General features: G+C 37.4%; 1 protein-coding gene across 3 annotated transcripts in view; it reads right to left on the bottom strand.

Annotated features, from left to right (window-relative positions):
- The window catches only part of TMEM168 (transmembrane protein 168), a 73,997-nt gene that overhangs the window by 7,467 nt on the left and 50,283 nt on the right, over positions 1 to 16,247 (bottom strand). For all 3 annotated transcript variants that reach the window (XM_045847865.1, XM_045847856.1, XM_045847873.1), the window contains 2 exons: positions 4,962 to 5,104; positions 2,532 to 2,806 (listed from right to left, as the gene is read on the bottom strand). In XM_045847865.1, coding sequence (XP_045703821.1) covers positions 2,532 to 2,806; positions 4,962 to 5,104 — 418 coding nt within the window. The remainder of the gene's footprint in view (positions 1 to 2,531; positions 2,807 to 4,961; positions 5,105 to 16,247) is intronic.

Genomic DNA, 16,247 nt, shown 5'->3' with positions numbered 1-16,247 from the left:
TAAAATACACCGTTACTTTAGAGTTTTTGAGTCTTCACAAATTACTCCTAATTGATAGTGAATAAAAATTTAACAAGATTTACACACACACACACACACAATCCTGGTGTCTATTATTCCTAAGAAAGAAAAGGCTGACACAAATATTAGTAAACTGTACATCTAGAATTTACTTCCAAAGCCATTTTTTAAAAATACTTGAAATAAATTGTAATATTTAAGAAAAATGCATACTTTTTGAAAACTGTTATATTAATAAACCCTTTTCCTAAAAAATACAATAAGCTTACTTTTAAAGTAAGAAGACTTTCTTATGGCCCTGGTGGGGTAGCTCAGTTAGTGAGAGCACGGTCGCATGTGACGAAGTTGAAAGTTTGATACATGGTGAGGGCACATGCAAGAGTCAACCAATGAATGCGTGAATGGGTGGAACAACAAATCAATGTTGCTCTCTCTCTCCCTCTTTCTAAAAATCAATGAAAATATAAAACAAAATTAAAGAAAAAAATGAGATTACTTTTGTATAACACTTAAAAATAACTAAGGACATGCGCATGACCACCAAAATTATGCCTTTATTTTCTATTTCATTTGAAAAGTTTATTATCATAAGTATTATGGTAAATTTTCAACAAACATAATGCTGTTTTTAGATCTGAAATTCTAATTTCTCCAAAGATTTTTAAAGTTACTACAACGTTTTTCTTGTGTTCTGAAGTACATGGAACGCTACACTTACCTAGAATAAAGTAATAAAGGTTAAAGAGTTGTTTTTTATTTTAAGTTATTAAAAAGTTCAGGTCAAGAAAGTAATCTTATAAATTATATTCAAGTAGTTTTTTAAAGATTTTATTTTTATTTATTTTTAGACAGAGGGGAAGGGAGGGATAAAGAGAGGGAAACATCAATGTGTGGTTGCTTCTTATGAGCCCCTCACTGGGGACCTGGCCTGCTACCCAGGCATGTGCCCTGACTGGGAATCGAACAAACAACCCTTTGGTTTGCAGGCCAGTGCTCAATCCACTGAGCCACACCAGCCAGGGCTATGTTCAAGTAGTTTTAATGGTTGAACCATGCTAACAAAAACATCTACTTACCAGAATATGCCATTTCTCTATCCTCATGTTTTTTGCCTTTGGCAGGAACTTGGTACAATAGGGAAAAATATACTTTAGGAGCCAGGCAGATCTGAGATTGAATCAGGGTTCTTCACTTATTAGTAGTATAAGCAATATATGTTATATAACCACTTTTAGCTTTCATTTCATGTTTGAAAAATGTAACTGATAGAGGTGTTACTATTTACCTGAAAGGATGTCAAGTGAGGATTAAATCTAATGTGTATAAAGTGCAAACCATAGGAGCTGTGCTTCAAATGTGCCCAATAAATGTTTGTTATTACTCCTAGACAGCCATCAAGTTGGTCAATATTTATTTAAAGACACAAAAAATTACAAAAATAATTTTCTTTATGATAAAGCCCTGGTTACAAGTCTGGCATGGAGTTATTGAGACCATGATTGTTTAAAGTCATCTCTACTTTAACATCAAGTTTATTTCCTTACTTCTGGAGTTCATGTATTGGCAGTTCTGACTCTGCCCTTCTATAATATTTTGTTTATATTTTCTTTGATCTGAGTATCTATTTCTACTTACATTTTATGGTAGTTTTTTGTATATGTTCTTGGTATAATGTAAAATATTTATGAAAAAAAAAAGGATATAATTATCCCTAAAAGAACTATTCTAATTTAAAATAAAAAATTGTTCTTTTTCACAATTCATTCAATGATTTTATCCATCTACCAATTATTTAAGGATCCCCAACTACATGCCAGGCTACATTCTAGGTGCTAGGCAAATGATTCACAAAGCCTACAGGGTGACTATTCTAGTTGGTGAGAGCAACAAACAAATTTACATATAATATAGAGAGATCTCATTTCTCCCTTGGCAGGGAGATTTAAATTACCCCTTTATTTTATAGATGAGAGAAGTGAAGCTAACAGAAGTTAAGCAACTTCCCTAAAATAACACTATTGTGGCAAATTAGCACCAAAACCAAGGTCTCCCAACCTTAGTGCTTTTCCCATTACCACACATTGCCTGCTGTTTAAAATTTTGTTGAGCTTTCTAACATAAATAAAACCATGCATGTGAAAGACTATTAGAGTCAGCATCTATAACTTTTAGAGACTTAAAAGTACTAATCAAATTAGTTAATCATCTTCTGAAAAGTGTTACTGTATTTAATAATTCTGAAAATACTTTGAAGGGAAAGTGACTGTAAGTCGCAAATCAAACAGATTTTTCTTCCCACAAATATAAGCCATAATTTTCAAAACCTTCGGAGATTGCTAAAATTATGCTATATAGTTATGCTAGAGAAAAGAAAAAACAGTCATATGTTATACTTGGTAAACAGTAAAGTGAAAAAATGAGAATTCTGAAAATTCAATGTTTCAGTGTAAGGATAGATTTCCACAATTGGTATACTGTCACAAAAGTGAAATTGCCAAAGGTGACTTTACCTGCAAGAGCCCACTCTCCTGTACCATGAGTGTGCCCACTGTAATACAAAACATATGTATCGTGTCTAGGTCCATCCACAGTCCGAAGTTCAAGAAAAGCTTTCAGTTTGGAATGTAGAGTATCAAAAGACAGTCCACTTGTAGAATAGTCACATCCATAGGTTTCAATCATATGATATGCAAAAAATCTTTGAATAGCATTGAGCATGCCAGTAGATCTCAAATTTAACTCCTGTACATGTTCGGGTGGAAGAAGTGTTGGTTGTCCATCAGGACTGAAGAAAGAAAAAAAAGGTTATTTTGGTGTTTAAGGAGTATTCCTTCTGTACCATATTTTTATCCTTCATTTATAATTAATTATCTAAAAATTATAATAGTTACTAACTAAATGGCAGGATTTTAAAAAATATCCTTTCTAAAATTCCTAGTGCTAAGATTATGTGTTAAAAGTGGAACTCTAGTTTCTAAAAATATTTCTTATAATAAATATATATATATTTCTTATCAATAAAGCAATAACCAAACTGAAAGTTAGGATAAAAAGATCTCCAAATGTAGACAGTACTACTGTTCTTTGTCCTTTCTTCCTATCTTTTCACCAAATGATTGGTATTAGGCATTTTAAAAACAAAATTATACTAACTCTACCCCCAATGTATTTTGAGAACAAGGGTGGGGACCATCATGAAAACTTTTCTTTCTTGAGAAAAAAATTAATAAAGTATGAAAGCAATATTTTAAATTGTATATTAATTTCTATATTGAAAAGGAGTCTTTATAAAGTTGTGCTCAAGTTTTACTAACCAAAGGTACATAAATTATGAGATATTACCTATTAGTAAATGGCATTTTAATAAATTATTAAAATTTACGTCCAACTGCCATATCTTACTGAACACTAATTGAAGACCTACGTCTACTCCTCAAACAACTGTGAAGTGATACTCTAATAATCAACAAAAGAAAAAAGCCAACAAGGTATAACCAGAGACATTGAAATTAAGAACAATCTAACAATAGCCAGAGGGGAGGGGCAGGAGACAGTGGGGAGAAGAGTTTTCAGGAAAAACTATAAAGGACACATGGACAAAACTAAGGGGGAGGGTGGAATCAAGGGAGAGAGGTGGGTTTGGCTGGGGTGGGTGGGGAGTGATGGGGAGAAAATGCAGACAACTGTAACTGAACAACAATAAACTAATTAAAATCAAAACACTATCCATATTGAGCTGGAAGGGGAGACTCATCAATCCTATCTAGCCAAGGAATTTAAAAAACTACATTCACATAAGACTTTAGCTTTCATTACAACAATACAACATTTTGTTCCATACTCATTTAATAATCACAAAAAAGGAATGTATAAATAAAAATCTAAGAATATAAAACTAAAATGCAAATTACTTTTTCCACATATTCTTCCTGCAGAGTTATCACATATTTCTTTATGGAACCCTTCTAAATCTTTATTTTATTTTTCACGAGAATCTTCAAATTTTTATTAAGCTTTAACATGGAGGAAAAAAATACAAACCAGTCTATCTGAGGTTTTTATGTCACATACTTAAAAATCAGATAAAAACTTTTGGTTTTAAGTTCTCCTCACCCCAAGGAAAGTATGATGAATACTTGCCCATCAGAATTAATTAATGGCAAAGAACTAATTTTTTTCTATTTCAAAGGTACTTAACAATGTTAAAAAAAATAATTAAAATTTGTCAACAATTATAGGTTCAGAGAGATACACCACATATTTGGGAATCAAAAATTATTCTGAAGTGAAACTGATGTCAAATATATGTTTATGCACATACACAAACAAGTATTTACATACACAGACACACACTATACACACATACTTATTTCCAATCTTCTGAATTCTTGGTATCTGTATGACATTATTCAGGGGGCAGGGTGTTTTTATACTCATATTCTCATTAGCTCTTCATAATATTCTTCTGAGATGGGAAGAATAGCTACCATAATTTATATTTTAAATAAAGACAATGAAGTTCAAAGAAGTTATGATTTGCCTAAGGTAACATAGAATCTGGATTTAGGACTCTCAAGTCCAGTGTACATTGTATTACATTTTACCATATTGTTTCACAGGACATTTTCCCAACAAGATTATCCCTTTCTAAAGAAAGGGTAGGATGTTTACTTAGAAAATCCATTAATGTTTCCTGATTTCTAGCAAAATATAAGCTAATCACATTTATCCAAAAGACAATTAAATTGAACCCTGAAGACTATATTCTTACTGAGAGTAAATGCTTTTTAAACATTTGGGATAAGTAAAAAATGCAATAGTATTGTATTTTTAAAATATTATAGTTTTGAAAAACTCATCTATAATTTGCATTTATCATATTGAGAAAATGTTAAGAGTCAAGTAGTTATTACTAATTATTACATTCTAGAATACTGTACCTGCAGAAGTTGGTAGGAATCACAATAGCATATCCAACAGATGTTCCTCCTAAACAATTACCCAATTCATGGAAGAGCCCATGAGCCATGGATTCCAATGGCAAAACAATTAAAAACATGCTCAAGAAGATTCCATTTGCTGGCTAAAAGAAATTTGAAAAATCATGTTTACATAGTGTGTCTGGTTTACGTGTGCATACATATATAGGTGTACGTACATTAATATTTACCCTACATTTTTGGCTACTACTCCCAGAAAGAATAAAAAGGACAATTAATGATCTAAAAACAATTGTGTGTTGAATCAGACAAGAATATATGCATGGGCAATTAACCCTAAATTTATTTCTCAGGTCCTTAGAAGTTGGGACAAAACAAATATGGCACATATTTCCCTAATTTCTAAGAAACATCTCACTCAAAGTAAAAAGAAATACAAAACAAAAACATAGCTACTTAACTGAGTAAAAGCCAGAAAACAAATCTTTCCTGTTAAAACCCACATGCTCTAAATCATTTTTCAAATCACACACTTATTCACTTTATCAGAAAAGATACTTTAGAGAGTGATTTTTTTAATCCTCTGAAAAGTCCACAAATTAAGAGAATAAAATTTTAAACTAAAGATCCTAAAACTATCAAAATGAATTCCATTCTTATATTTAATTGAACTTATAAACAGTTTTCCTTTGAAAAGCTTTAGACTCTGTATAGACTAAATTTAAAACTGCAAAAATATAAAATAAAAAACTAGTTCCAGGCAAGATGGAGGCATAGGTAGAAACCCTTTGCTTCCTCACACAGCCAAAAGGAGGATAACAGTCAATCGAAAATCAATAAACAACCAGAAGTGCCAGAAATTCAAACTGCATGGAACTCTGACAACCAAGGAATTAGTCAACCAGACCAACTAGACCAGTAAGATGCATGGACAGAAAGAACCCACAGCAAGCCATGTGGGGCTGGGCGGGGGGCTGGCTGAGAGAACTCCTGGCGAGGGGGCAGACTTGAGGGCAGGGCTGCCTGAACAGGAAACTGGGACTCAGAGCTCTCTGTGGAGTACAGCGGTTGGCACAGTGAAAGAAACTCCCACACTCACACAAGGGTTCATTGAAAAGTGGGGCTAGAGCTAAGCAGGTGAGCTGCATTGTTCCGTCTCTGGCCCCTCCCCACAGCACTGCTGCATTGCAGCAAGGAGGGTTGCTCTGCCTAGGTGAATATGGAAGGCCCCACCCCCTTACAACTTAACAGAAGCCTGAAGCAAAGAAATAGGGCCAAAATGAAAGAACAGAGCAAACTCAGAAAGAGAGCTAAGAGAAGAGGATGTAGCCAACCTATCTGATGGGAGAGTTTAAAGCCCTGGTAATCAAAATGCTCACAGATCTGAATGAGCTTGGTCGAAACATGAAAGAATAAATGAAAGATACCCAAAATGAAATAAAGCAAAATATTCAGGGAACCCAGTGACAGGAAGGAAACCAGGACTCAAAGCAACGATTTGAAACAAAAGGAAGAAATAATCATCTGACCAGAACAGAATGAAGAAACAAGAATTTAAAAAAAAAAGAAAAAAGAAAAAAAAGAAGAGAAGCTTAGGAACAAATGGAACAACTTTTTTAATTTTTAAAAATACATTTTATTGATTATGCTATCACAGTTGTCCCATTTTCCCCCCTTCACTCCCCTCTGCCCTACATTCCCCCTCCCACCCACCTTCCCCCTCTTCGGTTCATGTCCATGGGTCCTACTTATAAGTTCTTTGACTTCTACATTTCCTATACTATTCTTACCCTCCCCCTGTCTATTTTCTATCTACCATCTATGCTACTTATTCTCTGTAACTTTTCGCCCTCTCTCTCCCTCCCACTCACCTATTGATAACCTTCCATGTGATCTCCATTTCTGTGGTTCTGTTCCTGGTCTAGTTGTTTGCTTAGTTTGCTTTTGTTTGTGTTTTCGGTGTGGTTGTTAATTATTGTGAGTTTGCTGTCATTATACTGTTCATAGTTTTCTATTCAATTTCTTAGGTAAATCCCTTTAACATATTGTATACGGAAAAACGTATTTATACGTTTTACGTTGACTGGTAGTAGAGCTCGCGATAAAAACTACCCGCAAACAATGTGTTAACATTTCATATAATAAGGGCTTGGTGATGAACTCCTTTAACTTGACCTTATCTGGGAAGCACTCTATCTGCCCTTCCATTCTAAATGAAAGCTTTGCTGGATAAAGCAATCCTAGATGTAAGTCCTTGATTTTCATGCTTTGGAATACTTCTTTTCAGCCCCTTCTTGCCTGCAAAGTCTCCTTTGAGAAATCAGCTGACAGTCTGATGGGCACTCCTTTGTAGGTTACTGTCCCCTTATCTCTTGCTGCTTCTAGGATTCTCGCCTTCATTTTTGCCTTGGCTAATGTAATTATGATGTGCCTTGGTGTGTTCCTCCTTGGGTCCAACTTCTTTGGGATTCTCTGAGCTTCCTGGACTTCTGGAAGTCCATTTATTTTGCCAAATTGGGAAAGTTCTCTTTTATTATTTGTTCAAATAACTTTCCCACTTCCTCTTCTTTGCTCTTCCTCTTCTCCTTCTGGTACCCCTATAATTCCGATGTTGGAACATTTCAAGATGTCCTGGAGGTTCCTAAGCCTCTCCTCATTTTTTTGAATTCTTGTTTCTTCTTTTTTTTCTCTGGTTGGATGTTTCTTTCTTCCTTCTGGCCCACACCACTGGTTTGAGTCCCAGTTTCCTTCCCATCACTATTGGTTCCCTGTACATTTTCCTTTATTTCACTTAGCATAGCCTTCATTTTTTCATCTAATTTGAGACCAAATTTAACCAATTCTGTGAGCATCCTGATCACCAGTGCTTTGAACTGTGCATCTGATAGGTTGACTATCTCTTGGTTGCTTAGTGGTATTTGCTGTGGAGTTTTGAGCTGTTCTTCCATTTGGGCCATTTTTTTTGGAGGGGGGGGGTCATGTTGGGCCTGTTATGTATGAGGGGCAGAGCCTCAGGTATTCACTAGGGCTGGGCAACCCAGTCACTGGGTTGTGACACTGTATGTGGGGGCAGGGTCCGAGAGGGAACAATGGTGCTTGCTCAGCTCTCTGTAGGACTTCTGTCCCTTCCACCACTTCCCCCAAGCAAACTGGGCCTTTCTGGTGCTGATTCCCATGTGGGTGGGCTTGTGCACATTCTAGGACCCCATGGGTCTCTCCAACGAACTCTCCTGTGAGGGTGGGAGTCTCTCCCTGAACCTCAACCCACACAGGTGTTTTCAATCTGTGGTTTGGTTTGAGGCTCGATTTCCCAGAGCTGGAGGCCTGGGCTGTACAGTCCATCCCGCTCCCCAGTTGTTTCTCCCAGTTTATCTGCACACAAATGTGGGAATGCCCACTCCACCAGTTGCCACCTTGCTGGTCAGCTGCTGCCTTGTGCACCCCACTCCACAGTCTTCTGCCTTTCTGGGTCCACCAGCAGCCGCCTTGCCCCAAGTCTTCTCCACCCCACTGCCTGTCTCCGTACCTCCTACTGGTCTGGATGAGTGTGTCTTCTTTAACATCTTGGTTGACAGACTTCCATGCATTTCGATTTTCTGTCAATTCTGGGGTTTTTTTTGTTTTTTAAATTGTTGTTGTCCTTTTGCTTGTGCAAGGAGGCACAGTGTGTCTACCTATGCCTCCATCTTGGCCGGAAGTCCTTCTTTGGAACAACTTTAAACATCAAAATATCCAAGTTGTAGGGGTGCCAGAAGGTGAAGAACAAAGTAAAAAACTGAAAAAGTGTTTGAACAAATAATGAAGGAAAACTACCCCAATTTGGCAAAGGAAAGAAACTTCTAGGAAGCTCAGAAAGTCCCAAAAAAGTTGTACCCAAAGAGGAACACACTAAGGCATATCATCATTAAGTTATGCATGGTTAAAGAAAGACAAAGATAGAATCTTAAAAGCAGCAAGAATGAATGAGAGTTACCTACAAAGGAGTGCCCATAAGACTATCAGCTGATTTCACAAAAGAAATCTTATAGGCAAGAAGGGGCTGGAAAGAAGTATTCAAAGTCATGAAAGACAAGCATCTACATTCAAGATTACTCTATCCAGCAAAGCTTTCATTTAGAATGGAAGGGCAGATAGAGTGCTTCCCAGATAAGGTCAAGTTAAAGGAGTTCATCATCACCAAGCCCTTATTATATGAAATATTAAAGGGACTTATCTAAGAAATTGATGAAAATAAAAAACTATGAGAAGTAAATTGACAACAAACTCATAACTATCAACAACTGAATCTAAAAAAAAAAAAAAAAACAATGAGGAGGAGAGAGGAAGATGGCGTCAGGGTAGGAGTGAGCAGATTCAACTCCCCCCTACACATGGGAGAAAATCCTAGCCGATCAACAGAGTAAAAGAGCAAACAGCCAACAGTATCACAGCATAAATGAAAATAAGAGACCAAAAATTGTAACGGAACCGAAAACCAGACAGTAAGGTGAGTGCCTCAGGACAATAAGGTACCAGGGACACACACGGGGTCCAGGGTGGCTGCAGCCCCAGGCCCAGCATGCCAGGTCTGCCTTAGAGTCCTTGGGAGAGAGCCGGAACAACTGTTCCCTCCCCAGCCAAACAAGGTCTAAGCAGCACCAGGAGAAACCTGGTTGCTTAAAGTTGCAGAGAGGGGAATAAGGACTAAGTAGCAAATAGAGAGGGGCTGTGAGCACCTGCGCGCAGAGTTTTGGAGGTCAGCAGAGTTGAGAGTCATGCAGTGATGGGCTCTGACCATGATAGTAACCTGTCTGGCTGGAGAATTGGGCTGTGGCAAAGGCCAGGCCACTGTATGGAATGGCAGGCTTGGGTAGGAGGAATTTCTCCAAAAGAAAAAGTGAAAAGACAGACACTATTTGGGGAATACTCTTGCAGGAATAGCCCCAGCCTCCCCACCACCCAGCTGGGCAGCAATCCTGAGGTTGGGCAGAAGGTTGTTGGGGAAGACCTTGAGCACGCCCACAGCACTGGGAAAGGTGTGCAACCAAGGGACCGAGGTAGCCTGGCCAAGCCTGCGCATGCCCACACCCCAGTCCACAGCGGTAACCGCAGGGAAAGGCCTCAATCCCATATCCAAGTCACAGGGGAGAGGTGGCAAGATAGCTCCTGGGAGAGTGCTTGAGAGGCTGACTAAGTGCAGATCCAGAAGGAAGAAAAGCCATAACAATTGACCCTCAGCCTGATGCAGCCAGCAAGACCAGAAAAACCGGTTTGGCTATTTTGAAACCAAGAGGGTTTTTTATTTTACTCTATTTTTATTTTTTTAACAATTTTTTATTTTTGAATTTTTATTATTTTTTTATCTTTCAATTCCTTTTTCCTCTCCTTCCTTCTTTCTTGTTTCATTCTTGCTTTCTTTCTTGCCAATTTTATCTCTTCTTCCTTCCTTCTACTGCCTTTTTATTGGTAAAAGCCCACAAGAGAGACAAAAAAAAACCCAAAAACGCACCAAAACACATGAAAACCTGGAACTGTGAAAAGACCAGAGTTGGACCCAAAGAAGGGGCTTCCCAACAGCCGAGACAGTGAGAGAAATTTCACTTTGCTATCACAGAGAACCTGCAAGTTATTGCATATTTGTATTATTATTTTTTTCATTATTCTTACATCTTTTATTTTAATAGTATTTTTGTGTTCCTCTTCCTTCTGTATACTCTGCTTTGCCTGGCTGGCTATATTGTATCACTTCACAGGTTTCCCCGATCTCTCTCTCATAGTGTATTGCTAATTTACTGCCCTTCACTTCACTTGTGTTCCATTAGCACACAACTCAATGTCCTATACTCCCTATTCTTGTTATCTAGATCACATAGATTCTGTCCTATGATACTTCCTCTAACATTTTTGTAAATAATAGCTATTTCATACACTTGTAAATACTTCACAAGACCCGTCTCAGATCTTAGCCCTCTTCACTGTTTCCTGAACTATACTACTTTAGTGGTTAACTCTATTCTCTCACACACTACACACCTATTTACTATACTTTACTCTCACCTTACCTCAGAATCTGACCTCTCACAAGCTCACTGCTTTCTAGATCCAATTCACAATCCTTCCCGCCCCAACAAGAACCGTATCTTCCTCCCATCCTTTCTAAAAATCTGCTAGTTGGGTGGAAGACCATGGTTAACACTATACATAGCCAAAGGATCTCCTCTCTCTTCTGTATAGACTGCTACTGTAAATATCATAGAATACTCTCTTGCTCTCTTAAACCATTTTGCCTCCCCACTTCAACTGATCACAAAAGAGTAGGTGGAAGCAGTGAACACCACGATACCCACTAGAACAGGAAACTCAACAACAACAAAGGAACCACCAACAGATAACAACAGAAGAAGATGAAGGAGGGAGTGGAAACCACACAAACCTTAATCCAGGACCTATCTGGAAACACAACTAAATAGTGGAGAAAATACCCAGTACAAACAACTGAACAAGGGCAAGAGAGAATGCTAAAAACCTTGTACACACTGAAGAACCAACTTCAACACAACCTGCCCTCACCAGCACAACAAAATACAAGAGATGGTGGACAAAGTGACCCTCAGTTAACCAGCAGGTGGGAAGGACCCATCAGAGACCCAACAACAATCAAAACCCAAAGACAAACACAGAGCCAACTGAAATGACAGTCCAAGACCAGTGAGCTTGTCTCACAGTGAGCTTGTGAGATTAATGAGACTACACCACTGAATCTCACAGGCTTTCTACCACAGAAGTTCACACCATAAAAACAGGGAGCCAGAACAGATCAATTTAAGAAGCTGAGGTTAACGAAAAGAGTCTCAAAAACAATGGGAAGACAAAGAAACAATCCCCAAATGAAAGGAAAGGAGGAAGCCTCAGAAATAATGCTAAATGAAATAGAAGCAACTCAACTATCAGATATTCAGTTCAAAGCAATGATTATCAGGAAGCTCAATGAGCTCACAGAGAATTGCCAGAAACTACAGGGAAGCTACAATGAACTCACTGCAAACTATATCAACATGAAAAAAGAAATAGAAACTATCAACAAGGGCCAAGAGGAAATGAAGAACACAATTTCTAAACTGAAGAACACAGTAGAAGGAATAAAAAGCAGGATCGATGAAGCAGAAGATTGAATCAGTGAGCTGGAGGACAAAGTAGAAAAAAAACTAGAAAGAGCAAGGAAAGGAAAGGAGGCTCAGAAAGAATGAAGAGGGTTTAAGAGAAATGCAGAACAATATGAAACGTAATAATATCCATATAATAGGAATACCAGAAGGAGAAGAAAAAGCAAGGGATAGAAAACCTATTTGAAAAAGTAATGATGGAAAACTTCCCTCATTTGATGAGAGAAAAAGTCACACAAATCCAGGAAATGCAGACAGTCCCAGTCAAGAGCATCTCAAAGAGGCCCACCGCAGGACACATCATTATTAAAATCGCAAAATGCCAAGACAAAGAGAATCTTAAAGGCAGCAAGGGAGAAACAGGAAGTAGCATATAAGGGAACCCCAATAAGGTTAGCAGCAGACATCTCAATGGAAACGCTCCAAGCCAGAAGAGAATGGCAAGAAAAATTTCAAGTAATGCGAACCAAAGGACTGCAACCAAGGCTATTCTACCCAGCAAGGCTCTCAATAAAGAATAAAGGCCAAATAAGGAGCTTCCCAGACAAAAGGAGTCTAAAAGAATACACTTCCACCAAACCACCTCTGCAAAAGATGCTAACAAGACTGCTTTAAGGAAAGAACGGGAGAGAGAGAGAGAGGAACACAGGTACAAAAAATGGCAATGAATAAGTAAGGACAGGAAGGGAAAGGGAGGGAAAGGGAGAGAGGGGGAGAGAGAGGGAGAGAGAGAGGGAGGGAGGGAGGAAGGGAGGGAGGAACACGGGTACAAAAATGGAAATGAATTAAGTACCTATCGAAAATAACCTTAAACATAAATGGATTAAATACTCCAATTAAAACACATACAATAGCTTAATGAATAAGAAGGCAGGACCACATATATGCTGCCTACAAGAGACCCACCTCAGGATACAAGACACACACAGACTGAAAGTGAAGGACTGGAAACAAATATTCCAAGCAATCGGACAGGAAAAAAAAGCCAGGGTAGCAATACTCGTATCATACAAAATAGATTTAAAAAAAAAAAAAAAACAGGGTCATAAAGAGAGACCCAGAAGGTCACTTCATAATACTCAAGGGAAGAATCCATCAAGAAGACATAAACATTGTAAATATATATGCACCCAACATAGGGGCACCCAAGTACATAAAGAAAATCTTAGAGGACTTCAAGAAAAGATATTGATAGCAATATAATTATAGTAGGGGATGTCAAAAATAGAAAGATATTCCAAACAAAGTATCAACAAAGATATTGTGGCACTGACCAATACCCTAGATGAAATGAACTTAACTGATTATATATAGAGTCCTTCATCCCAAACAAGCTAAATACACATTATTTTCAAATGCACATGAAACATTTTCAAAGACAGATCACATGATAGGACACAAAACAAGCTTCAACAACTTCAAGAACACTGAAATCATACCGAACATTTTCTCCAGCCACAAGGGACTGAAACTAGAAACCAACACCAAGGGAAAAAACCCAAAACACTCAAAATCATGGAGATTGAAGCATGCTACTAAAGAATGAATGGGTCAAGAATGAAATTAGGGAAGAAATCAATAAGCTCCTGGAAACTAACAAAAATGAACTTACAATAACCCAAAACTTATGGGACACAGTGAAGGCAGACCTGAAAGGGAAGTTCATAGAGTTACAGGCCTACCTAAAACAGATAGAAATGTTTTAAACAAACAAACAAACTAACTAACCCTATACCTACAAGAACTTGAGGAACAACAACAAAGCCCAGAGCAAGTAGAAGGAAGGAAATAATCAAGATAAGAGCAGAATTAAATGACATAGAGACAAAAAGCACAATTCTAAGGATCAATGAATCCAGGAGCTGGTTCTATGAAAAGATAAACAAAATCCACAAGCCTTTAAAAGGGCTCATCAAGAAAAAAAGAGAGAGGATCCAAATAAACACAATCAGAAATGAAAGAGGAGAGATTACAACTGATACCAAAGAAATACAAAGGAGTGTAAGAAATTACTACAAAGAACTGTATGCCAAGAAATTTGAAAACCTAGGAGAAATGAACAAATTTCTAGAAAAATATAATCTTCCAAAACTCAATGAAGAAACAGAAAGCCTGAACAGACCAATAACAGCAGATGAAATTGCAGCAGTAATCAAAAAACTCCCAATACACAAAAAGCCCGGGTCCAGATGGTTTCACAGGAGAATTCTAGAAAGCATTAAGGAAGAGCTAACCCCTATCCCTCACAGACTATTTCAAAAAATCCAAAATGATGGAAGACTCCCAAACTCTTTTTATAAAGCCAACAGCATCTTAATCCCAAAACCAGATAAAGACACAAGAAAGAAAGAACACTTCAAGCCAATATGACTGATTAACATACATGCTAAAATCCTCAACAAAATATTGGTAAACCACATCCAGCAATACATTAAAAAGATCAGAAAAGACCAAGTGGGATTCATCCCAGGGATGGAAAGATGGTTCAATATTTACAAATCAGTAAATGTAATACATCACATAAACAAAAACAAAGACAAAATCACATGATCATATCAATAGATGCAGAAAAAGCATTTGATAAGGTACAGCACCCACATATGATGAAAACACTCAGCAAAGTGGGAACAGAGGGAGCATTCCTCAACATAATAAAGGCTATACATGAGAGACCTACAGCCAACATCATACTCAATGGGCAAAAACTAAAATCTCTTCCACTAAGATCAGGAAGAACACAAGGCTGTCCACTTTCACCACTTCTATTCAATATAGTATTGAAAGTTTTAGCCACAGCAATCAGACAAGAAAAAGAAATAAGGCATCCACATCGGAAAGGAGGAAACAAAACTGTCACTGTTTGCAGATGACATGATAGTGTACAGAGAAAATCCTATAGACTGCAACAAAAAACTGCTTGACCTAATAAATGAATTTGGCTAAAGGGCAAGATACAAAGTCAATATCCAGAAATCAAAGGTATTTTTGTATATCAACAATGAAACAGCAGAAGCAGAAATCAAAACAAAAAATATCCCATTCAATATACCAAAAAGAAAAATAAAATACCTTGGAATAAACCTAACCAAAGAGGTAAAAGACCTGTATGCAGAAAACTCACAATACTGAAGAAAGAAATCAATACACAAACAAATGGAAACATACACTGTGTTCATGGATGGGAAGAATTAACATCACAAAAATGTCCATACTACCCAAAGGAATTTACGGATTCAATGCAATACCTATTAAAGTATCAATGGCGTAATTCACAGACATAAAACAAACAGTTCAAAAATTTATATGAAACTATAAACGACTCTGAATAACTGCTGCAATTTTGAGAAAGAAGAGCAAAGTAGGAGGGATCACAATACCTCATACCAAACTCTATTACAAGGCCACTGCAATCAAAACAGCCTGGTACTGACATAAAAACAGGCACATAGACCAATGGAACAGAACAGAAAGCCCAGAAATAATCCCAAGTATCTACAGTTAATTAATATTCAACAAAGGGGGCAGCAACATAAAATGGAGTAACAGTAGCCTCTTCAACAAATGGTGTTGGGAGAACTGGACAGCTACATGCAAAAAAATGAAACTCGAGCAGCAACTTACACCATACTCAAGAATAAATTCATAGTGGATGAAAGATTTAAATATAAGCCGTGACACCATTAAAGTCCTAGAGGAGAACATAGGCAGGAAAATCTCAGCTATTTCATGCAGCAACATCTTTACTGACATGTCCCCTAGAGCAAGAGACATTAAGGAAATAAACAAATGGGATCTCATAAGAATAAAGGGCTTCTGCACAGCTAAAGAAAACAGTATTAAAATAAAAAGAGAACCAACTGTATGGGAAAACATATTTGCCAATGATACCTCAAACAAGGGTTTAATCCCCAAAATATACAAAGAACTTAAATGATTCCACTCTAAGAAGACAAGCAACCCAATTAAAAAATGGGCAAAGGACTTAAACAGACACTTCTCCAAGGAGGACATACAGAGGATCCAGAGACACATGAAAAGATGCTCAATATTGCTAGCTATCAGAGAGATGAAAATTATAACAGAGAGAATGAGATATCACTTCACATAGGTCAGAATGGCCATCATAAACAAAGCAACAAGCAGG

Source organism: Phyllostomus hastatus, unplaced genomic scaffold, assembly GCF_019186645.2.
Source record: "Phyllostomus hastatus isolate PE091 unplaced genomic scaffold, TTU_PhHast_1.1 phas_contig_118, whole genome shotgun sequence".
NCBI classification, from domain to species: domain Eukaryota; kingdom Metazoa; phylum Chordata; class Mammalia; order Chiroptera; family Phyllostomidae; genus Phyllostomus; species Phyllostomus hastatus.
This window is presented reverse-complemented; position numbering and strand designations above follow the sequence as displayed.